The sequence below is a fragment of the Pundamilia nyererei genome, unplaced genomic scaffold (genome assembly GCF_000239375.1).
Source record: "Pundamilia nyererei isolate P.nyererei 1_Seehausen unplaced genomic scaffold, PunNye1.0 scaffold00011, whole genome shotgun sequence".
Taxonomy (NCBI): domain Eukaryota; kingdom Metazoa; phylum Chordata; class Actinopteri; order Cichliformes; family Cichlidae; genus Pundamilia; species Pundamilia nyererei.
Window position 1 is genome coordinate 648,221 of NW_005187412.1, and position 24,794 is coordinate 673,014.

At 43.2% G+C, this 24,794-nt stretch overlaps 1 protein-coding gene across 15 annotated transcripts in view; it reads left to right on the forward strand.

Annotated features, from left to right (window-relative positions):
* The window catches only part of baz2ba (bromodomain adjacent to zinc finger domain, 2Ba), a 66,997-nt gene that overhangs the window by 31,783 nt on the left and 10,420 nt on the right, over window positions 1-24,794 (forward strand). For 5 of the 15 annotated variants that reach the window (XM_013908500.1, XM_013908501.1, XM_013908504.1 and 2 more), the window contains exons 3-22: window positions 5,736-5,915; window positions 9,598-9,789; window positions 9,891-10,052; window positions 10,512-10,708; window positions 10,811-11,023; window positions 11,251-11,877; window positions 14,271-15,024; window positions 15,478-15,747; window positions 16,281-16,341; window positions 16,462-16,570; window positions 17,432-17,533; window positions 18,096-18,318; window positions 18,817-18,909; window positions 20,607-20,668; window positions 20,944-21,009; window positions 21,703-21,768; window positions 21,986-22,030; window positions 22,279-22,311; window positions 24,217-24,282; window positions 24,621-24,761. In XM_013908500.1, coding sequence (XP_013763954.1) covers window positions 5,738-5,915; window positions 9,598-9,789; window positions 9,891-10,052; window positions 10,512-10,708; window positions 10,811-11,023; window positions 11,251-11,877; window positions 14,271-15,024; window positions 15,478-15,747; window positions 16,281-16,341; window positions 16,462-16,570; window positions 17,432-17,533; window positions 18,096-18,318; window positions 18,817-18,909; window positions 20,607-20,668; window positions 20,944-21,009; window positions 21,703-21,768; window positions 21,986-22,030; window positions 22,279-22,311; window positions 24,217-24,282; window positions 24,621-24,761 — 3,660 coding nt within the window. In that variant the 5' untranslated portion in view covers window positions 5,736-5,737. The remainder of the gene's footprint in view (window positions 1-5,735; window positions 5,916-9,597; window positions 9,790-9,890; window positions 10,053-10,511; window positions 10,709-10,810; window positions 11,024-11,250; window positions 11,878-14,270; window positions 15,025-15,477; window positions 15,748-16,280; window positions 16,342-16,461; window positions 16,571-17,431; window positions 17,534-18,095; window positions 18,319-18,816; window positions 18,910-20,606; window positions 20,669-20,943; window positions 21,010-21,702; window positions 21,769-21,985; window positions 22,031-22,278; window positions 22,312-24,216; window positions 24,283-24,620; window positions 24,762-24,794) is intronic. The other 10 variants (XM_005724142.1, XM_005724148.1, XM_005724146.2 and 7 more) reach the window with 7 other exon arrangements.

A 24,794-nucleotide genomic window follows, 5' to 3' on the forward strand; every position in this document is an offset into this window, starting at 1 on the left:
GAGCATTGAGACTGGCAGATGAGTGTGAGTGGCTAGCAGAGGGAGAAGGGCAGATTCATCAGGGATGATTGCCTGATACACACTTCTGGTTTTTTGATGTGAAGACCCTGCTAGGTTACCATGGGGAGAATAATTAGCTTTGGGTGGATGCAGATGCGAATGAGCATAAGAGATGGGAATTTTCTTATTGAGCTTACTTTATGATACTTAGAATGGTGCATAAGGGTGTGCTTGTGTGCACACAGATACACACAGATTATCCTCTTTTTTTGCAACACTTGCACATAGACACACTCACTATCATCTCTTTCTCTTCTATTTATGGCCAGGAAATGGGAGTAGTGCTATGTCTGGTTGAGCTGAGTAACACTATTCTGTCACACATAGGTTTGACATCAAACACAAGTGACAAGCCTATCCTATTCCTCTCCACCGAGTCATCACCATGTCCCAAAATCACATTATTGTCACTGGGAACCCAGCAGAGACGGATGGTGAGTAGGGGTGTTGATTCCAGCCTTTGGCATCTACACTATGCTTGAAAAGGCAAATAAAGCCATTTGGCAAGAGCTGATTTCTTGTCATTTCAAAAATATACAGAATGCGTGTGGCACGCCATTTGGTTTTATATTTTATCTAAAGCCTCTTACCACTGCATGGATGCGCGTATGTGTAGAGGTTACACCAGGGCCCAGTAAATACTAAGTCTGGAAACTCTTCTGTCACACGCCACACTCTACCATTTGTTACACACAGGACCATATCATTACCTTTTTTACCTGGCAGGCAGTAAGCAGCTCTAGCGTGGTAAGCTTCAGTGTTACATGAAAGCAGGCAGGCAGTGGTGTGGCTGTAATAAGACCTGTGGCCAGCACCACTGCCAAGGCTAGCTGAGGAAGGGTGAGAGATGGTGCCCATCCCCTACATGCCCCGCTCTGCCATCTGTCACTGGGCAGGAGTGGTGCCGAGGGAGGGGTCTGAGTCACTCTAGTTGTTGTCACCTAGACAGGCCACACTGGGGCATGCTGTCTCTTTGTACTCCCTTTCAGGCATTGGCACAATGCTCTGTGAGTTCACCATGCAGTTATGCAGTTTTTGTGCAAAACCAGTTTAATATGATTATTCAGTTATTCAGTGTTCTTTACTTTTTGTACTTCATTAATTAAAAAAGAAAAAAAAGTGTGTGTAATGGAGTGTCTCAGTGATAAAACACTCCAAGTAAAATAGAGCTATAACAATTAGCTGATTAATAAAGCCACACAATCAGTGCTAAACCATGATGTAACAGTGTACACACTGTCTCTTTAAATGTTCTCTGAGTTTATGTTTGACATGGGACAAAGGTTGTCACTTTTTTTTTGTTGCCAAGATCCCTGATTATGTCATTTCCTGGCTGATGGTATGTATGCGGAGAAGGAAGGGGAGGGGTGGTGGTGGGGGAGAGCAAAGGGAGGAGAAATGGGGTCAAGCAAGCTTGTGCGTGCATTCGGTCAGCATTCATTGCCAACAAGCATGCAAAGCGCAGGCATCCACATCCATACAAACATGTCGTGCCTACAAAAACATACACCCACACGAACCTATAGGAACACACGGACAGATGGGAAGTTCAAGCAGTGAGGCTGAACAGCAGCTTCACAAGATCAGAAATAAGAGATCTTGTTGCTGATTCAGACAGTGTCAATGATCTCACTTTGGCGAACACTAGCGCAACAGAAAGTACTGCTTTGTGTGTGCTATGCCTTTTGGAGTGAGTGATTCACCACTTACTTACTGGCCGTTTTCCCCCTACCTGATAACCAACGTGTCTGGATATTAGACTTATAACAAGCATTATTAATTCTCAGAAAGACTTTGACTGGCTATGCGATAAGTCAGTATGGTTGTTTTGAGCAATAATAGGAAAAAATAACACTGTAAAACTGATGATTACTCACTCCAATCCTTTTTGTTACCAACAACCTTCATCATGACACACTTGCTATGTTGACATTTTTTCTTTCTTTTTTTTGGCTGACTGAACACAGAGGTCTGCTTTAGACACAGTTGCACATCACAATAAAAGGTAGGGAGCGAGAGATCTGGAGGGGAGAGTGAATGTTGTAGAAGCAGCGATGATATACTCTTTGTTGTCTATGGTGAGGAGAAAAAAGAAAGGGAGCTGGGAGCCGCTGTGTGTGTCTTTGAATGAGGTCAGGGCATCATGGGGAATAATGCATTTCCCTTCTCTTGCGCCAGGCGCTCCTCCCATTACGGCTGGAGAAGAGACATTGTGTCCACACTCTGATTACCACTGATCCATGCTGATGACTCTGTTGGCGGATTATCTCAGTTAGTATCAGCCATCTGTTACTGTGTGTATGCGTATGTGTGTGTTTTGTGTGTGCATTGAAGGGGTGAGGAGAAAAGGGGCAGGAGACACACATACACAGGAGGTTGAATAGTTTGAAGATGCGACACACACACACACACACACTCACACACATACGTGCCCACAAACACTTCCATAGGCACATGCATTGGGAGTCTTTTGTTAAACCGCCGCATGTGTAACAGAGCACCGCTACATACACGCAGCACAGACACACAACACCACAAAACAAATGCATGATGTAAGGCCGCGATACCGAGCAGCACGGGCCACCAAATGCACTCACACTATCTCTCCTTTATTCCGCCCTCCTTTCAGATCACACTGACGTGTGAAGGCTCCTATATGAAGGCCAAGTGCAATCATAAAACTGCAGAGCTGTTTATAGCTACACTATCTCCTGAAGGGCCGCTGCGTCTAACCACTATTAGCCGCATGCGTTGACAGCTGGGTGCTGTGTTGTATTTGTGGACGTGACTGCGAATCCGGTGCTGGAACACATCTTATAAATCATAGTTCAGCTATTAGCATAAATTCTCCCTCTCCTTGCATCTGCGAGACCTGCTGTTTCTGGTTGCGGCGTTCTCTGTTGATTGGTTGGTGTTGTTCAAGTCAAATTGATTTAGCCGTTCACGGAGATTATAACGCTTGCCTTATACCGCCACTGTGGTGTGCCGTTAATTACCTATAAAATCAAGCTAATTCTGATGCTAAATCCATTTTAATTTCTCATAATTAAGTCAGGATTGGATCCTTAAATACCTTGGCGCTCCATTATTGTTGCAATCATTGTTGTTGCTGTGCATTTGGTGGTACATTGCTGAGCCCAATCTTATTATTGTTATTAGATTTAATTGCTCTAAGTGATCAGTTTGTAGTTGTCAGAGGAAGATGGACTCGCCCCGCAGTCGTTTCTTTCCCCCCGCTGTCCTTTCTCTCTCTCTCGTTCCGTCTCTCATCCCAGGAAGAGGCCCTTTGAGAGATTGTGAGAGATGAGAGGAGATGAGGGGGAGGGTAGCTCTGCTTTACACCTCTGCAAAGAAGGGATTGCTTTTTTGTTGTTTGTTAGGGGGGGAAATCAATTCTGTTCACATCATCACGTTTTGACAAGGCGAGGCATTAAGTGCAGATATTGAGAAACGACAGAAATGGTTTACAGGCTGTCCTTCATCTTCTCCACTCTTTCCCTTTCTTCTGCCTTTCCCACCTCCCCCCATACCCCCTCTACACCCCACAACAAAATCAGAGTATATTGTCTTGCTTATTCCTTTTTCCTTCTCAATCTCTCAAACTCTCTTTCCCTCCCTCTGTCTATGTTTCTCCCTTCCTGTGAAAAGGTAGGGAAATGATCCGCTTCACTTACCAGCTGACACCACGTAAGCCTGATCGTCCTCCGAGACACAAGCCTTTTGTTTTCATGTGCATTATGATAATTATGAAGGGCCACAGCTCCTCTCCATTTTCACAACACTTTTGATGATACTTGCTTTTTTTTTTTTTTTTTTTGGCCAGACGCAAATACAGAAAAGTCACTTTTTCTTTAAATCTTGTGAAAGAATCCTTTTTCCATTTTTTTTCTTTACACCCTGACCTGACATTTAAAAGGTGACAGCCAGAGTGAAGGAGCATAGAGTGTGACAGCCATTCATGCAACAAAGTGTGGCACAGAGGTAACAGTTTTTTATTTGGTGCGGGTGGGGTGGGTTTGAAATTAGGATAAACTCCCCATCTTCACTCAGCTGGAAATGTATTCTTGTAACTAACATGTAACATTCATTCACTGCCCGTTTAGGTTGATAATTTGTCTCTTTAACCCACATCCTGTCACCTCGCGTGAGATACAATTCGAAGGACCTTTGACCTTGCTCTTATTTGCACAGCCAACCTCTTTTTCACTGCAGCAGTGGCGGGGATGGCTGCCCAAGTCCGATGGCACACCAGCCTCCTCCCCGTGGACTGCAGCAGGTTTTCTTGTCATCCGCGTCTCTCTCTCTCTCTCTCTCTCTCTCTTGTCAGTGTTGCTCCTGGCGAAAGGCTGATACTTGATATTCAGAGGATAGCAGCTTTTGTCTCAGAGATTTAATCAGTGGCTCTGCTCCCACTGCAGAGGAGAGAGGGAGGGAGGGAGGGTGGCGGAGGGGTGGCAGGAGCGAGAGAGAAGGCGAAAGAGAGAGGGAAAGAGAGATGGAGGCAGAGACTGTTTATGTGTAATGACACAATAACAAAGCCTGCCTGTAAAACACAATCTGCAAACTGTGCTTTTGAAGGGGATTTTCAGTCCTGGATTAGTGTCAGGCAGAGGGATATGGAAAAAGAGAAGAGAGAAAAAGAGTCAGGTTGATGTGATAGACAGGGGAGGTGATTTTTGTGTATGTGTGTGTCTGTCGGCAGTGGGGGCTGTAATGTGTGAACGTGTGTGTGTGTCAATGTGTGTGTTTTATATTTGTTTGCCTCCACAAGTCAGCGGTTGTGTGGGCATAGCCACATTGTGTTCTCAGTTGTAAGCAAAAGGGGATTAGAGCTGAATAATGTAAGTAAAATATTTGGCTGCAGAATGGCCAAATGTTTCTTGTGAGGGTTTGTGTTGTTGGTTGGTTGATAATGGCTGGCATGGTAACTCTGTGAAACCGATAATGGAAAAAAGCTACCGTGTTGGTTAATGCACCAATCATCTAAAAGCCTATCCATTTAGTTCTGGTTCCAAGTGAAAGGAGGCAGAGAGTAATGCTGTCTTTAAAGGCCTCAAAGAGCTCTTTTAATTTGAATGACTTTTTTTAATTTTTTTTATCAGGAATGTGTAAAGGGATCCTGTTTGTAAAACGCAGGTACAGACATGTGTGAGTTTGCACACGCTTCTGAGTCCCCGCGAGTGACAGGAAAAGTGACAAATATGTTATTCGTCTATGTTGTGTTTGACATTTTGCCTAACCTTTGTCATTTCAACTGTCCCACTTCAAACTCACCAGAGCAAGTTTCTTGTAAAAAGTGGCCGTCCCGCTGTGGAACAGATTCTCAGCAGGGGCATGTTCCTGCATCAAAATGTGAAACCTGCTTTGTTGTCCCTTATCAGAGTCCTTAAACATGTCATCCTCCGTCCTACCCCATATTGAATCAATAGAGGCTGGGAGCCAGTGAGCATGGCTAAATGGAAATATTGTTCAGGGGAAGTGAGATGTGAAAGGAAAAGTGTCAGGAGGTATGTGTGTGTGTGTGTGTGGTTGCTTGTGCATGGGCGTGCTCGAATGTGTGTGTTGGAGGGGGGCACAGTATGCAGTTGTGTGTACGCATTTAAGTGTGTGTTTGTCAGTGTACGGGTGGGTGTTCTTTCCTATTGTAACCCTGCTGATTGGATTGTGTTTGACAGATATGGAGTCTGGAGAGCGGCTGGTCTCCCCTGCGCCCACCCTGTCTGCTGCTCGCACCTCCTCCCCTGCGGCCTCTTCCTCATCCTCTTCTTCTTCCTCTTCGTCATCACCTGCTCCGCACTCTAAGAGCAGCCTGGCCCCGAGCCCCTCAGCACTGGGATCCACCCTCAGCGCCTCTGGTAAGAAACAGTTGTGTCAATCTTCTGTCTCTGAAACCGTGCGTACAGAGGAGGAAAAATACCAACACACGGTGCAAACAGTTTTCACATAACCATAACAAGATGCCCCGAAATATGGCCGCCTTCATGTCTCGATAGCATTCAGAATCTTCCTCATTTCTTTACCATGAAAAATGAGTTTTTTCCAGTGTTAATTACACAGTTATTTTGCAGCCGGTGTGAATACACCTCTCTTCCAGTTACATGGATTTCTCTTTTTTTTTCCTGACAGCTTGGGTTGCAATTGAAAAGCTGCTGCATTAATGAATCCCAAACAATTAGGGGGCTCTTTTGTGTGAGAAACACACACATGCTTCGCCATGTCTCCTGACAACCTTCAGCTCTCTGGCTCCAGCTGCCTCGGAGTCAGGCTCAGCACGCCACTGTGCATGGATGCATGTGTGTGTGTGTATGTGTGTGTCTGTGTGTGAGAAAGAGAGAGAGAAAGAGCCTCTGCCTGCATGATTTAACATTTGTTAGCCACTCAGTGTCTAGTCATCCCTGTCCAGCATCCAGCCGCCTTTCTATGTATTGGTCAAAGCCATTAGGCAAAGAGGAGTGTGTATATATGGTGTGAGTGTGTGTATCTGTTGTATCTCAGTGTGTTTTTCAAATATCCCTTGTGTGAGAGTGAATCATTTGCTCATACTTTCGTTTTCCTCATCTCTTAATGTCTTGCTGTTTTTGCTGGTTTTTTTCGTAGGCCTGTTATGTACACACACACACACACACACACACAAACACACGCACAAACAAAACCACCATCGCACTGAGTAGGGAATAGGATATCTAGCTTTCTCCATGATTGTCGTGTTTTCTCTCTGTTACGAGAAAAGGAAGAAGTAGAGAGGATAGAAAATGAAGCCTGTTGTTTTGTCCTCCATATCCTCAATGTTGCCCCAAAGAAGAAGCCATTAGGAGTGTCTCCTTCTTATGCATTATAAATCCCTCTTATCCCTGTGTGCCATTACGCGTGCTCAGATTTTCTAGATAAGCGATTTTGGACTGAGCATCAAATGAAATGCTGAGAGGCAGACTGTTAGCTCTGAACTTTTGCTGTGCTTTGTGGGAAATCAAGCAAGCAGTTCGTCTTCATTTCACACACAGCGCCTTGTTCAGTGTGTGCGCGCTTTAGCTCAAACTTGTAGTGGAGTAAAGCAACTTGAATCACAATTAAAAGCAAAAACATTCTCATGCAGAACAGCAAGAACATGTCAAGTGTATATTGTGAGCAGATACCATCGGTATAAATATATGTTAATACCGATATAGAATCATCACAGACTGTGCGGGCATCGATTCATCGTCCTTTGCCTGTGTGCCAAAAACACTTACGAAAAAGAATCTTAGGAACGCATGAAAAAGTTAAAGAAAAAAAAAAAGAAATACATGGACTCCTGTTTATGTGTGTGTGCATGTGTCATTGATGAGGATATCACTTGGAGAATAAAAGCTGATCTGCGCTTGTAGCACTCTCTCCTTCTGGGATCAACTCACGGATGCAATTAACTTAAATCTGTCTGTGGAAATTTGATTGACTGCAACAAACAACAAATTAATCCCCCTTCGGCAGCATCCAAACATGAAAAAAGCAGGCGGTGCAGTTTGTCAGAGTGGAGGAAGGATTGAAACAGAATGAGAAAGAGGGCGAGGGAGCGGGGGAGGGGGGGAGGGGGGGGGAGAAAGGGGGGGTGTGAGGAAGAGCGAGTAGGTAATCCAAGGTATGTCTTTCCCGTGCCTCTTTCTCGATTCAAATTTTTAGATTTAATTATTCGCCTTCTGGAAGCCCGCATTAATATTGAAAAGGCATTTGCAGATGTCACTTTGTGTTGCCTAGAAAAGAAGGGGGTGTGTGGGGGGGGGGGAAGAGAGGTGTGGGCACCCCAGGCATAAGCGAATGCTGTGGCTGGCCTTTCTGGGGGTTGCATTGCAGTCGTTTATCTTCGTATCCACTAGCTGACACTGGCAAGGCGGGCTCTACATATTCAGCATATTCTAATGCCATTCAAAAGGCAGATTTTGCTGTCTTGTGGCAGAGAAGGGCCTTGGCACCAACACAAAGGGCTATACTCTCATCCTGCCAGCGCTCCTGGTATGGCCACATACGCGCAAACAATTTGATTCACACTCATTTCATAGTCTTCTCCACTGTTTTGTTTTGTTTTGTGCTATAAAGCACATGTAACTGGCCATACTAATAGACCATGTACTGCATTAGCTCTGAAAACACTCCTCTTCCGTGTCACTCTGCTTTACATTTCTGTGTGCATGTGTATAGTAGTTTGACATTTTCATCCGCACTGTGCACAACACTTTCCTTTTCTTCAGTCATCACTTTTTCTTCCTTTTTTTCTTTCTTTCTTTTTTTTGCATGTGTATTACCTGGCTTATGCAGAGGCATCAAGCAGACTTGCTCTCCTTTTCTGGAATAGAAATTGAATTTGCATGAAATATGCTCACACCAAATTGCATCTGACTCTGGGAGGAGGTAATACGTGGCAGTCGCCCCTGCCAGAAATGATTGTGCTCAGGAAAACGCTAGACGATGATGATGTTGATGAAGTATTCTTCTCTGCTGAAATTGAATGCCAAAAGGATAGAAGGAGGTTAGCTTTTACACCGTATGCATGCTCCTCTTTCTCTCACCGGGACTATCCAGTCTTTGTTACCGTGTGACATATTCTGACAGTCATTTTAAACCAAAAAAAAAAAATTGCTATAAACAAGTGGCTCTATGCCAGAATAGGATTATGACAGCATGGTCTGTAATCTAAATGTGCATGTTTCATGGTATATGCGTGAGAGTCACATTGAAGTGCTGGTGTGTCAGGCTCAGAAACAGTACGGCTGCCGTTTAAATTTAGGTGCAACGAGCACTTTGTGAAAGCAAAACTTGAAGTTAATTCTTCCACACACTCAGAAGGCAGTTGTTCTGTATTTAATTCCTCTATAGTCAGGTGGATAAGAAGCGACATCTTCAAAAGCTGTTTAAATCTAGTTTTTACACTCTGTCGATTCCTACATCAAGAGCTCAGAGATGTAATTGAGAATAGTCTTCTCAGTCTGTGCAAATAAACATACACAGAGCTAACAGTAGGGCAGTAAGGTGTAATAAATAACTGTCAAACCAGCTGTGCAGTAATGTCAAAATTGAACTTTACGTAACACAAAGTATTAAATATGTACAAGTAGTAAAATTTAGTCCTAAGCATTTTTGTCACTTCAAAGCAAAATTTATTCTTCTGCGTGGAATTCATCTTTTAATCCTGTCGTATAGGAGTTGTTTGTCACTATCTCAAACTGAAACAACTGCTTTAAAAAGCTGTTTAATACTATCAGCTATCAGGAACAGAATAATACCCGTAACGAATTAGCAACTTGTCCTCTTAACAGCTGTTTACTTACTTTGTTTTATTTTAACATCTGAAGATCTGGCGGAAGTGCATCATTTCTCCTTTTACAGGACAGTTTCTGGTAAAGGGAACATGTCAATCTTTAACTTAAAATTAGATCAAATGGTGAAAACATTTCTGCACCTGTTGCTTTGTTTCACTGTGCCACTGAGCTCTTATCCACACCCTTTTAGTGTGGAGTGTACTTTAAAACATTTGGACATGTCCTTCTTGGTTCGGATCTACCTTAGGCCGTCTGTTTGGAGCAGCAGGAGAGCAGCCCTTCATTGGCTCCACATTGTCAAGTGCCTTCCCTCTGGTCAACCACCCAGCATTTGGAGCCCTCTACACTGCCGGAGCAGGCAGGCCGGAGTTTGGAGGCCTGGGCTCTCTAGGCATGTCAGCTGCTCTGGCTGCCCATCCCCAACTAGGAGCCCTCTCTGGTAAGAGGATGACATTTGAATTGTGGGTAGCAGTTGGTTAAGGGGACTATACCTTTAATCTTCTCCTCTTGTCTCCTCTCCTCTACTTTCTGACCCGACAGAGTGGTGGCGAGCTGCCGAAGCCCATGGACGGGGAGCTGCTGCCTTTCTCCCCTCTTTCATCGGCTTTCCCCCATTCTTCGCCCCTCACATTCAGTCCAATCACAGCGCCAGTCCTGTTCCGATCAGGATGCCCGGCAAGAATAGCCATGCTGCACCTAAAGGTACAGCGCTGTCCTGGGAGCTTATTTTCATTGCTCAGTCTTCCCCCTACCCCTCCCATAATCACTATCTGTGCATCTTCCTCCACAACCTAAATCCACTTTGCCCTATGATGAGATTTCTCTTTTTCGAGCCAGATTTAATGACTTTCAGTCCTCACTTAGTGATTCTGTTAACCTCTATCTCCCCGCTCTTTCCCTCATGTTCGCTCTCGTAATCTCTGTTTCTGGCACTCTTTTAATTTCACAGTATCTTTTAATTTATCTTTTATTATGTAAACCACTCGTGTTGGGCTTGTGCCTCGCACAGCTCGCATGTTAGATGAGATACATGTATAAATCAATATTTTTATTAGCCTTATTTCAATCTGCTGTTAGTTCCACATATTCCATTATCGCTTGTTGGAAAGTTCTTAGGAGAGATGAAGCTGATTAGTAATACAGCAGAATTTGTGTTTCTAGGGGTGAATGGTGCAGTGAATGGAAGCGGGGCCTGCCCTCCTGTCACACAATCAGGGAGCTTTTCTGCGAGTCCGGCTCCTGTTCAGGCACCAACCAAGCCAACCAAAAATTCAGATCCTGCTAATAGCCAGCGTCGCAGCCCTCAGAACAATCCCACAGAGATGGTGGAAAAGACGACTCAGAAACCTAAAGAGAAGGTCAGTGCTGAGATCAAAATTACTCCTTAATTTGAAATAAGCCCGTTTGTGTTGCATAGTGAAGCTGATTTTTACAATGTTTTGTTTTTTTTCTCAATTCAGAAACCAAGGAAGAAGACAGCTGACACTTCTGTGGTGAGCAATAGTGAATCAGGCACATCATCAGACAGCTCAAGTGACGGGTCCCTCAGCAGTGATCTGGAAGACCTAGCAGAGGATGATGAAGACGATGATGACGAGGACGAGGACGACGAAGAGGAGGACAAACACAGCGAACTGTCTGACACAGAGAAGCGGACAAAGAAGAAAACAAAGGTAAAGAGGAAAAGTTAAAATGAGTAAAAACATTAGGAAAGTGAAGGTGAAAAGAAGGAGGCCACTGCGCCCTCAGCTGCTCCACATGGTGCACTTGACTGCACTTGGTGCGCAGTGCTTTCATTCACTAAAATAGTGCCCACAATGTTGAATGAATTAAAATAAATTATCACATACCACAGAGAAAGCCTTTGTTCAAACAGTTCTTTATTTCATGCCCGCACCAGGTTTTGATACCCAGCACTGGAACTGCAAAGAATGACAGACCACTCTCTGGGGATGCCAACAGAAAGAAAGGCACCCAGGCCCAAAAGGTCCCCTCCAATCCCCCGACCCTTGTGCCCTTACCCTGCTCTGTCTCTCCTCCCGCCTTGTCCCAAACCTCACCGCTGGCTCTTCACAGCTCCAGGTCCCGGACAGAGGGACCACAGCAACACTTTAGTGTGATCCAGTCCACTGGCCTGGCTGCCAACTCAAAGCCCCTGGCACTCCTCACTCAACCCCGCAGGGAGTCGTCACCGTCTTCCTCCCCCATAGCTCTCACCACATCTCCAAAGGCACCGTCCAGCACCGCTTCGCCCAAACCTCCCAAGCTGCTGCCCTCCAACTCCCCTCCGCACCTTCCCCTCTCCCTCTGCTCCTCCCCTAAGCCTCTCTCAGTTCCCTCTCCACCCCGCTCGACTCTCCCGATGCCTACCTCCCCAAAACCTTTTGGTTTGACCTCATCTTTAACAAGCTCCCAGAAGTCCTCACTGAAGCCACCAAAGCACTCTGTCTCTGGCACCGCCAAATCCAACAAAAGGAAACTTTTGGAAGCTTCACTAGCGCAGATCAATGAGTTCAGGCTGCGACAGGTAAGCCTGCCTGATAACATCAGTTAAATAATGTCATTTACGCACACAGTATCCTGTGAGAAAAATATTGCTTCACACTCCGCTTTACTGATCAAAGTTACTAATAACAAATTGACAATAATGACATTATTCAGTGGAGCTGAGTACGCAGTCAGATCTGCAGTTCTGTTTATCTCTTTTCCCTCATCATTACCATACCATAACCAGCCTCTCTCTCTCTTTTTAAAAAAAAAAATCTGGTGGCTGTTTTCAATTTTTTTTAAGACAGAATCCAAACAGCTTCCAGACGGCTACAGATCTGTTAGTGTAGCTGCGCAGTCAATTAAAAAGAAAATCATAACTGTTACAGTTTCTCTTACATACCAGTCTGGGATTTTATATCAAAGGGAAACAAGTGCCAAACAGCCTCATCAAAATTAACATGGCCTGGAGCTGAATCTCACAGCTGCAAATGGACATCAGTCAGCATCTTTGTTTTGTATAGTAGATGCATTACTTTTTTTCTTTTTCTCTTTTTACTTTTGCACTGGGATTGTCATAGAACAACAACTAAACATCTAAGCTATCTGGATACAAATGTGACAAATTAAAGGAAAACAAAAAAACGGCGATTGATTCTGTGCAGTAAGGGAATCTGTTCAGCCTCTTATGGTATGAAGGTTTTTTGCTGGCACTGTGGTCCACTTGTCCTTCTAGAGGGCACGTCAAGGTCACTGTGAGTCAATACAAAGTTGCTCTGAGTGGTTATCTTTATCCTATCATTAAAACAAATTGAAAAGGATGGCAATTCTCACTCGATGGGACAGAAGGCATCACCGAATGGTTTGAAGAGTATGAAAATGATGTGAAATTATATGCTGTGATCTTGACAGTCACTAGATCTCAATCGAAATGAATAACTCTAAGGATTTTGGGGCTGACATGTGCAAAACACCAAATAGTGGAATATCTTTTGGAATATATGTGAGTTTCTTTTAAGTAGACCCTAGCACAAAGTGTTTGCTTTATGGTAGCTTTATGCTAGTTTTTCCAATTATTTTGTGTTATTACCCAGAAGTTTCTTTTTTATCTTTTGTGCGAATGTCACGAGTTTCTCTTATGATGTGGCGAGAGGAAAAAATGCTTGCATCAAACTTTATTGTCATCGCTGCTACTGTGAATCATGATATTTGTACAAAGGGGTAATTGCCAGTTATACTGACCATCAGAAGTATTCAAAACATTTTTATGCAGGAGTTTTACTGTTATCCTACAGTGTTATAGTAAAAGCACAGGAGACCTTTCAGTTTAATTTAGCACGTATGTTGATAAAGATTTCCTTCCAGCTTTCATAGTGTGTTGGTTTATTTGATGATCACTTCCGCAGCCAGTAGTTTGCAGTGGATGCTGGCCAAGCATGCTTTATTAAGTTAAAATCTCCTCTTTTATGAACATTGACTTTTTAAATTTTTAAACGTTAAAAATTTTAAATCAGATTTTTCAGAATTTTCTGACTAATTTGCATTGGGTACGTTTAGCATACTCCTGTAGAGATGACACAGATAATGCCTTTAGTCTTGTTACTTTCCTGAGGCAACCATTGCTTGTGCACGGATTCCACTGTATTATTTATGAGTTTCCCGATTTCAGATGAAATACTGTAAAAATTGACATTTGTATTTGCTTTTCACTTCACAAATTCGATTTCTCCAGATGAAATATGAACGACAGCACCGTGATCAATAAGCTAAACTTATTGGGATCAGCGTATTCATTTCCCTTTTTGTTTTTACCAGTATAGAGAAGTTTACAGCAAGCCGAATTCCCCCTGTGGTTTTCAGCACTGTTACTGTATTTCATGGTCTGTGAAATTGATTTGTTTCACTTCATATCACATCCAGTTGAAAGTGCAACATTAAAGTCTAACCTGCCTTTGCTTAAACACCGATTGAGCCAAGCTGGTCCTCGCTGTGAAAAAAACAAAAAATAAAAATAAAAAAACAAGCCAAAACAAAAAGGCAAACATGTCTAGCTGTATGGTGATAATGATGATGGAGCTTTTCAAATGTGCAGACAAGTAATTACAATTTTAGAGAGATACACAGTGTCTCTTTTCTGTAAACTTGGCTGAGAACAATGCCTTTGGTTATTGCATTTATGTTCTTTTTGTTTCCCTAAAAGAAGCTTAGACACAGTTAACTGTACCAGTGTTCAGCATTGTAGTTTTGTCACCTGCTCAAACAATCAGCAGTGATGTGAACTGACAGCTAAAGCAACTCTACTTTGTCCCATTTCTTTTCGGTTTTTTTCCCTAACCTTTCTTTGTTGTTCCCATTCTGTTTCCCTCTCTGTCCCTCCCTCTGACTCCATACCTCTCCTTGTTCTCTGCCTCTCTCCTCCTCCTCTGTTCCCAGACTCTCATGTCCCAAGGGCAGACGTTCCCAGCTGAGCTAAAGAAGCAGCAGCAGGGGCCAAACAAATCTCCCAAGAGGACATCTCTGTCTTCATCGCCATTGCCACTCGTCCCGCCTCCTCCACCCCAGAACAATCACTCCAACCTCTTCCTCTCAAGTGCCCTGCTGGGGCTCCCTGAACCCCATCACCCAAATGGAGTCATCCAAAGCACCACTCAGGACGCACCTTTGGCCCTCATCTCCAAACCTCGCAAAGACTCTGCCTCTCAAAGCAAGTCCCCTCAGCGTGACACTGATGCTGGGTCGATGCCTGTCAATCTGAGCACAGGGGCAAACAGGACCCAGGCAGCCGGCCAGGCTGGGCCTCCGTCACAGCCCTCCACTACCTCACCCCATGCTACAACAGGCCATGGATCCAGAAAGAACAAGACCGCCAAGGGGAAGGGACAGACACCAGGACTAGGACAGGGACAGGGACAAGCAGACCCTTTAGCTGCCTGGAAGGGCTTCTCTCAGAACCATCTGGTGCAGTCTCTAGTAGATCTGTTTCGAGGAGGAGAGTCCGGGATTGGGATTCCTGGAGTTAGTATCCCTGGAGTTGGAATTCCTGGAGTGGGGATCCCTGGGACATGTAACCCCACAGCTGGGCTCCCAGCCAACAAGGAATCTGATGACTCAGGAGATGATGATGATGAGGAGGATGATGATCTTGAGGAGGAAGAGGATGAAGAGGACTCAGATGATAGTCTGTCAGGTTGGTACCTTCTACGGCAGTGAATGTAACTTTCACAATTAAAAAAAGGAGCTAAAGATAAAAATCAGGGCTGACAGCTAACCACTATATTAATTACGGATTACTCTTCTAATTATTTAGATTAGTCAGTCAGTTTAATACCAGTGCTGGAGAGGAAACCCAGGTCAAGCTGAAGTTACTATCATATAGGACAAAGAAAAGTGTTAAAATCTCACAGCTCAGAAGCTGTGATTCTTAAATAGTGTGCATTTTTGCTTGAACAAAAAAAATAACTTGTTTAATTTGTTTTGGCAGATGAACTAATCAAATAATTGGTTATGTCTGTGCAGTTAAGAAAATAAAAAAAACCCAGTCATTAAAAAAAGATATTAAATGCTAATCTACTTTGGTGAATTGATGCCTCTCTGTTTTTTAACTCCTCACCTCTCTTTGCACACTTGTGTCCAATTTCAGAGTCTGACACCAACTCGGACAGTGACATCTCTGGGAAGAAGGTGAAGGAGTTAAAGCTGCTGCCATCTGGATCATCTAAGAAGGAGATGACTCCCCACAGGCTAACCAAAGGCCCAGAACTACTGAACACCTCAACGAATCACACCGCCACCAGCTGCTCACCACTCAACCTCCAGGTCATCAAGACTCCCACCATTGCCACCAGCTCCAGTGCCTTGGCCTATCACAGCTCTCCAGGCTCTTCCTCCTGCAGCCTAGCCTCTCCGTTAGGTAATGTATTCAAAATGCTGCATTGGGAAAAGTATTAATGCAAGAGGTGAAGGATGAGTTTTAGTAGGCTCTCTCTTGCTGGATCTTTTCAGTCTCACAAACAACACTGTAGTATGCTGCTGGAGTAAATTATTTTTCCCAGAGGGAGTATATTCCCATCAGCCTCATATGAAGTGATTGTTACATTTAGGAAGGCAGGAAGAAAGCAGTTGGTTGTCTTAGCTTACCCAGAGCTCTGAGGTCCTGCAGGGCCATGCTCGAGAGCCTCGACAACTTGTTTGGCACAGCAACAAGGTTGATTTCTGCCTTTTTCAATGCAAAGAGATTACCCAGATCAGAGGAAATAGAATATAAGTGCAGCTTGCCAGAAATATTTCAAGCAGACATTTCCAGTCATCTACTCTAAGTGACATTTTCTCTTATGTGTGTTTTGTGCTCACACTTATGAATGTGTGTAAATATATATACCATAGACATGGTGTTAGTAAATTTCTTAAGTTAAGGAAATCTGAACTTAAACCATCTCTCCACAGGTTTAGGAAAGCGGAAGAGGGTGATGGATGAGAAGGAGTTGATGATACCTCTGGAGTTAGGGTACGTATAAGTGACGGATTTCAACAAACACACTCGGGTTACATTTTGCTTCAGCCACAGATGTACTCATTTTTTTGTTTTTGTTAACATAGTGTTATTTATTCCGTCTCCCAAACCTAGGTGGCGGAGGGAAACTAGAATCAAATCGGTGGCTGGACGGCCGCAGGGCGAGGTGGCCTACTATGCCCCTTGTGGCAAGAAACTGAGGCAGTACCCAGATGTGATGAAGGTACCTGGGCCTCATGGCCTCACAGCACGCTTTGAATCCGTGATACAGATTCTTTTGGGCAAAAAGATGAGCGGTTTTGTTTGTAACAGCAACTACTGCGGGATGGTTTATGATTTATCACGGAAGGATTTTTTCCCCCCTCTAATAACAGCAAAACCGCTCATCCACATTGCTCAAAGAAATGCTTATGTATCAGGATTTGTTCTATATTATCTATGCTACTGCTCCAGCTGTCCCTCCAAACCCCCACCCCATGCCTCCACCCTCCCTGCTTTCTGTGACCATAATAGTGACAGATGATATTCTTAGATTCACTTCTTGTGCCACTTTTTTCACCTCTCCTTCTCCCTCCCCGCCGAATGATTAATGGTTAGTGTTGGGATGCACGACTTTGGCCCCATTTGTACAATTTAATATGACCTGCGGCCTTCTTTGTTTGTTTCATCAAAAGCACAAACACACAGATTGTCTGAACTGCCTTTTGAGTGTTGTCGTGCAAACACACGCGCACACACACACACACAAAAAAGAAAAAAACTCCATGCAGTAACATCCACTCGCTGCTAGTCAGGCAGGCAGTAGGCAGTAAAAGCCTGGCGATGCCACAGATAAATAAGAAAGGGCCTGAATTGTGCACCCCAAGGTCAGAACCATTTTTCCCTCCTGAGAGCTGTTGCTCTTTTTTTTTTTTTTTTTTTGTCCCCTGGCTTTTATAAAGATTAGCAGCACTGCACCGATGCACTGTAACCGTAGACTCCCTTCCATCTAGTGCCTCCCAGTTGCTTTTCAATGTCGCTAATTTTCACATTTTTCCTTTTTTTTCTGCCTAAACCAACGCCATTATTATTTTCTCTTCTGTAGTATCTATCCAGAAATGGAATAAGTGGCATCACGCGTGATAATTTTAGCTTCAGTGCAAAGATAAGGGTTGGTGACTTCTATGAAGCCAGAGAAGGACCCCAGGTGACTGCCTTTCATCTCTCTCTCTCTCTTTCCCTGATCCCTCTTCATCTTTTCATCTAGCGGCAGGCAAAGCTTCATGCAGCAGTCACTGTCAGGGCATGAGTAGGAATCAGCCAAAGCCCTCAGTAGTCCTAGTTCATAGACCTCGCACTGTGCATGGAGAAATGTAATAATCAGCTGACATTACTTCCACAGGTGACCACTGATATACTCCATGTAATGTCAGTGTGTGACACAAAGAGATAAACTAGGAAATGGATGTGTGTTTCTAATTGGAAGCAGAATAGAGGAAGTGCTAATATAGAAATACAGCAGTGCTGAGGGGCAAGAGAAACAGAATTCTTATTTAATCTGCTATTTAGCCTGTGTTTTATTGTGAATCACTTAAAATGTAATGATATATCATTTTCAGTCTCTGCTGAATGCAGAGCCTAGCAACTAATGATTTAATTGTCCTTTAGTCACATGAACTGATTCATGCTGGCAAGTCATTCACTGTTGCATCTCTCCACATCCCTCCCAATCTCTCTTTCTCTACTTTATTTTCTGTCCCTTTTTCCAGGGTTTACAGTGGAGCCTGTTGAAGGAGGAGGAGGTCATACCTCGTATTTTGGCAATGGAAGGCCGAAGGGGTCGTCCCCCAAATTCGGAGCGCCAGTTAGCAGGCGAAGGTGCCAAAGGTAACCGACGAAGGAAGGGACGACCCCCTAATGTAGGCGATCCACTGGCGCCTGAGGGCCCTAGTCCCAGTCAGGTCAAACTTCTGCGCAAACTAGAGGCTCAAGGTTAGCAGAGGAAATGAGCCCTGAAATATGTTTGTCATAAGTGTGTGTGCCATTCATCAACCAGCTATTATTCGGGTAGCTAACGACAGCGAAGGGGTCACAGTTTCAATTTTTTTTTTTTTTAGCACAAGGACAAGTTTTTTCTGTCTTCTGTTTTTTTGTCAGGCTTTTTTGTTTGAGCCACCTACTTTATCTGAATAATACTAACAACAATTACTTGTCAAGATGAATCACCATTGTTAACATGTCTTGTTTTTGTGCCTTTGTGTTGCTTAGCAAAGCCCTGCAAACCTGATTTTTCAGCCCTACCTATGTAAAAAATATTTGACATGTATTGCAGTATTTTAAAAATGCTAACGGATAAATATATCACTCTAAGTTTATTGTTGCAATTGCTAAACTTTATAAATGAAACCTTAGGAACGATCCCAGTTATTTATATGTCCAGTACAACTACAGAGGTTACTCACCGGCACCGCTTTTGTTTCCACTTTGCAGAAATAGCCCGTCAGGCGGCACAGATGAAACTGATGAGAAAACTGGAAAAGCAGGCGCTGGCACGTGCAGCCAAAGAAGCTCGGAAACAGCAAGGTAAGCGAGTACAGGGCTGTAAACATGCTGGCGGAGGTTATTTAATTGGTCAGTCGGTCACTTCAGACTACTTTGATCTAAATCAACAGAGTATAAAGCCCGGCAAGAACTCATATTGCTTGTATAGCCTTTGTTTGCAAGTAGGTTCAAAACTGTTTTCATCATTTTTTAAGCTTTAATCTTCTTTCTCCTCTAATCTTTATTGCATCCAATCTCAAGACTGTTTGCTTAGCTCTCGCTTAAATTCAGAGATGTAGCTAGACATGTTATACATTCAGAAATGTATAATGCACCAGAACATTTAAACAGTGGAAAACAATTTTGATCCCAATCCCGAAGATCACTTAGATTTTTTTAATTTAAGTTTTCCAACTAGACAGCTCAAATCCATCGAGTAAATGTGCTGACACGAGGGACCCAAACATGAATACCAGCCACTTGTGACTTAACTGTGGATGTACCCTGTAGCTGCTGTGTATCTGTGTGGGGCCAGTTGTTAATGAATTTGTCCCTCAAGGATCCATGTTAGGCCCGCTGATATTTACCTTGTACATAATGTCATAATATCTGACAGATGCAGTCCAGTATTGTAAATGCTTAGAAATCCGCTGAGGCAGCTTGTTTTCCTTCATGTGTATGTATCTGTCTGCAAGTTCAAAGGTAATTCTGAATACTGATTAGCTAGGTTGGGGCGATGATTGCTGATCTCTCATGGATCAGAATGTCTTGGGCGATCTGGGCACTAGCTGGGCTCCAGTTTGTCTCTTGACAACAGTAATAAACAATAAATCCCCCAAACTGTCTATATTGGATTGTGGAGATCTCCTTAAAAGCATTAAACAAAGCCAATCACAGTGCCATTCAGTTTGTTAAACAAGACAGCATTTTCATCCACCTTACTGCTGTGAGTTTGATGAAAAAGTTGGATGGTCATTACTGGCGTGAAGAGAGCATCGGCTGCTGGGATATTTAACACCCTTAGTTCCCTTCAGTGCTAATAACCACAACAACAGACCGAAGAAGGCTCGCACAAGGAGCCAGGGCCAAGTTTTAATGTTTACAGACAGCAAGCAAATAAATGAAAGCGGAAAATAACTTTTCAAACTGGAATGAGCTGTAGCTGCAGCTCCTTCCAGGAGCTCTGAGAGGGTTTTTTGTAACTCTTTCAGTCGGCGTGGCCATGTGTCTGTATGAGTTGTTTTGAGTTAAGCGATTCATGATGAATTGAGCTATCATCTGTAATTATCAGACCTGACCTACAAAAGTGATCATGAGGTCGCTGAGATTTCCTGCATAAGCGAAGCATAAATGTTCACAAATTAACCAAAAATAAGCACAAATGTCAGCGTCCTGAAAATTAGGATTGAGACATGATAGTGAGAGACCTGCTGTACCCTAAAGCCATAGATGTAAAGTGTTGTTTAGATTCTAAATAAAATGTGCCATTTTAGCGAGGTCGTCTATGCATGTCGATTGTTTTCGAGTCACGGCCTTATTTTTACAGTACTCTGCTTTAATTTAGTCCCCTGAATTTCTCCGTGCCTTGTTAAAAAAAATACATTGTGATTTCAGCGAGACCTCTTAAATAAATAAAGCGGAACAACTCCGAGTCTCTCAGATATGAATCCAGTTGGAAGCCCGTGTTTTCATAGGTCACTTTTCTAGACACTGATGTAACACTGATTTGACTCTTGTAGCTATCATGGCAGCGGAGGAGAGAAGGAAGCAGAAAGAGCAGATCAAGATTCTCAAGCAGCAGGTGGGTCTTCTTTGTGGGTGTGCTGACTGCATTTTTCCCGTCTTTTCCTTATCTAAGTGTCCTGACACACACACTCCCTGTGAGCACTGCGGGAAATGTTGAATTGTTATTTTTTGATCCTTTAAAGCTTACTTTTCAATTACCATTATTACTTGTAGTGCTAAACTTGTTGTTGGGACTTTCTGCCCGGCCCAATTGGAATAGAGTGGTTGGAAAGTGATTTTATCTGGGGATGTCTAAAATATTAAGAGATTATGTTTTTCTTTTTTTTACAGGAAAAGATCAAGCGTATTCAGCAAATTCGGATGGAGAAGGAACTCAGAGCGCAGCAAATTTTGGAGGTACAGAATCTGATCCAGCAGCACCTCTGATTAAGCAGAACATTCCTGGATAGCTACAGCCCCTCAGTCTATAGTGTTTTAATCTTCCTAAAGCTCATTACTGAACAGCAGCATGCATTGGAGGGAGTTGCGTCTTCTTAGGCATAATTCCACATGGAACTAATGCTAAATTGGTCTTGGTTGACGGCTGTTGAATATTAAAATGGCTGTTGCTGCCTCTTCAGACCTTATTTAAATTGGACAGAAAAGTCTTTTTTTTTTTCATCAGACAACAGTAACAGTTTAGCATAAGTGGGTCGAGGGGGGAAAAAAAAGGTGCCGTTTTCTACACACAAACACACATCCAAGGATGCAGACACGTTCACACAAACACACACATATGCAGGGCCACACAATTATACTGTAGGAGCTTCAAAGTGTTTTAGCAGGACTAAATCAATTTTGAGTTGACACGGTTGGCAAGCCACTCTTAACAGGAGGCTTCAACATTTTCACAATTACGTGTTAAAGAGATACATTATTCATTTGCTGTGTTTTACAAATTTGACTGGCATTCAGGAGCATGAAATCTTTGCTCAAACCAGAAAACTGCAAACAATCAGTTAAAGTGCTGCAGAGCTCAAGTCTGATTGGACTTGATGTGCCTGAATGATATACATCTCCGTGATTCTTGACTTTAATCTTTATTCAAAGGCCAAACGGAAAAAGAAGGAAGAAGCCGCCAACGCCAAAATACTGGAGGCTGAAAAGCGTATAAAGGTATGCTTACAAATGAAACTCTTGGAAAAAATATGGAAAACTGTGATATACCTTTATTTATTTATTCATTTGTCTTCAAGAATCCTGTTCATTGAATTGTATAATTCATTTACCGTGTTGTGGGGCTTTTCCATCAGCCTGTATTTGTACTTTTCACGATATTAATACAATGGAAGCATATTGATTTTTCTCTCATCTTCTCATTCTCGCCTTCAAGGAGAAAGAGTTGAGGAGACAGCAAGCGGAGATGCTCAAACAACAGGTAGGCACTCTAAACAACTTACTGAGCCTCTTGAACCTCATAGTTACTGCTGAATAAAACCATTTACCTCAGACTTGAATAAAAATTTGAAGGTGCGTGTGCGTGTGTGGATGTGTTTATACTTTGTGAATTTAAATATAGGCATGCGTGAGTGTGTGTACGTGAGTATTTCTCTGTTTAAAACGCCTTGCTTATTGGTATTGGATATTACTTCTGTTCCATAATATTTTGCCAACTCTCTCTGCCAGGAGTTGGAGAGGCATAGACTAGATATGGTATGGGTATGTTTATTTTTGTACATCTAACACCTGCATCGTGTAACTGGTTGTGTTATGGTTGTCATAGCAATGCATTAAGTGTAGCACTGGCTGCTGTCATACTACATTCTTCTGCATGGCTTTCCAGCAAAACCAACAAAAGAGAGAAAGAGTCAGTATGCTGCCTCCATCTGCTCGTCCTGAGGGACAACTGACCCTGTCACGGTGGCCAGGCAGCTTCTTTCCCCCTCCCCCCATCCTCCCCTTCTACTCAGAATGCATTGCAAAGACTGCTAGCCAATCCACACTCACTGTCTCAAAGTGCGCTCGAGGAGTTTCCATCCATCACATACATTGTCTAACTGTTGTATTGGAGTAGCCTGTGTTACCCGTGAGTGCTTGACGATTTCGGCTCAGACGTTGAGCTTGTGTCTGTTCGTCCGTGCATCTGTTCTGCAGTCCACAGAGTGCTGGACTTTAACCTGCCCCATCCTGGCCTCTCTGTCATTCACTGTTCCTATACTCTGCACAATGAATGAAAACAGCTACTGAGAGTCATTTCGTCTTCATGGTGGAGACACTTACAGGCAGATTTCCCACCAGTTTGGTGCGGGCACCTTGGAATAAAAAAAAAAAAAGACCTTTGGGGGGGAAAAAACAGAACAAGAATACAATCATCTTCACCATGGGGACTGTATGGTTCTATGTAGCTTTTTATTTTAGCCTGGCTCTCCTGCTTGTAGCCCTTCTTACTCATACACACTCACACACACAGTCGCAGCTGAATCTAAAGGTTCGCCTTCCTGTCGTGGACCAGGCCGATTACTGCATCAACCTCACGTGCACTACAGTGTTTGAAATTAGGAAGCGCGTTTAATCCCATGTGTTTAAAGTTGTCTCGTGTGGCCGTATCGCACTTGATTTATTGCAGTTTATTATCATAAAAGCCTTTAACGTCTTCGTTGTTTTTGATGAATTGGAAGAAGCTGAATGCCACAGGCTTTCTGTCGTTTTTCAAGTTTTCCATTTGTAGATAAATCAAACAAATAAGCACAAAGAAATATTGCGGCAGAGTGCTTGGCATCTAGCCTGTTTTGTTTATCACAATGACAAAACAGTCCTCACAAAACAGCCCATTTTAGTCAGCGAGAACTGGAAATGTCCTTGGCAAGCCCTAATAGTGGCAATTGTGTCTTTCTGGTGGATCACAGAGGGAATGACAGCCTGATATGGAGGAGCGGGAAACCTTAAGAGATCAAATAAAATGATAGTCAGTCACCAGTGATTCCTGTGCCCTTTGGCAGTAGACTGTGTATCATGCACCAAAGAACAACACAGACGTCTCATCCTCAGCAGTCACATACTGTGCTAACACTTAAGCTGCCAAAACCACTGAAGTGAAACTGCTCAGTTTGTAGTTACACCTCACAATCCATTCCTCTTTATAACCCCCTACTAAATATTACAGGTGTGATGTGTCCCCCCCAAAAAAGGCGATATCATTGATTCATGTAGCAGAATTGATTGTTTTTATCATAACTCTAATGACATGTGGCATGTCAGATGACTTCCGGCAACTAGTGTTTTGTTGCTTTTGTTGTGTCAGCTCTAGTTTAGAGGCGCCGTCACCGATTCCAGCTGCTTCTCTTTTTGAGCCTGTCATCACATCTATTTTGTACCGCATCTATGTGTTGCTTTTTGGTTGTCATTGTACTACTGTACTCTTCACTTATGCTTCCACCATACATGTGAAAGTGTATACATGTGAAGCATTGTTCTGTGTTTGTTCAAGTATGGTGCCTCTACTGAATTTAGTGCATCACAGTTTTACATTAATGCACAATTATACTAAGGCTGGCCTTGACTACTGTATGTACAACGTGTGCTTGTTAATGTTTGCCTGTTTTTTGTTTTTTTTTGCCCCTTTAGGAGAGGGAAAGGAGGAGGCAACATGTAATGCTGATGAAGGCTGTTGAGGCTCGCAAGAAAGCAGAGGTAGCCCATATGCACGCAAATAAATGCAGAAACACACACGGGCGCACAGTCCACTCCATAAAAAGAGCCTAAGTCATTATTCCCTCGATGGATTCCTGCTTCCTCTCCTTTATGTGCGCTCTTTCCCTTCATTCATTTTTTTTTCTGCACACTTACCAAGTCAAAAGATTCTGGCCCTCAAGCACTTTTCCTTTGAATGCACAGCAGCATTAGGCTGAATTCTAACACAGCTCAGCAAAGTCAAGTAAACCTTCTTGTCTGTTTTCTCACACACACACACACACACACACACATACATTTTTCTTTCCTAATGCTCCCTTGAATTTTGGACTCTCTAGGAGCGTGAACGCTTGCGGCAGGAGAAAAGGGATGAGAAGCGTCTGAACAAAGAGCGTAAACTGGAGCAACGGAGGCTGGAGCTGGAGATAGCGAGGGAACTGAAGAAACCAAATGAAGATATGTGTCTGTCTGATCATAAGGTATCTTATTATTATTATTATCATTATTATTAT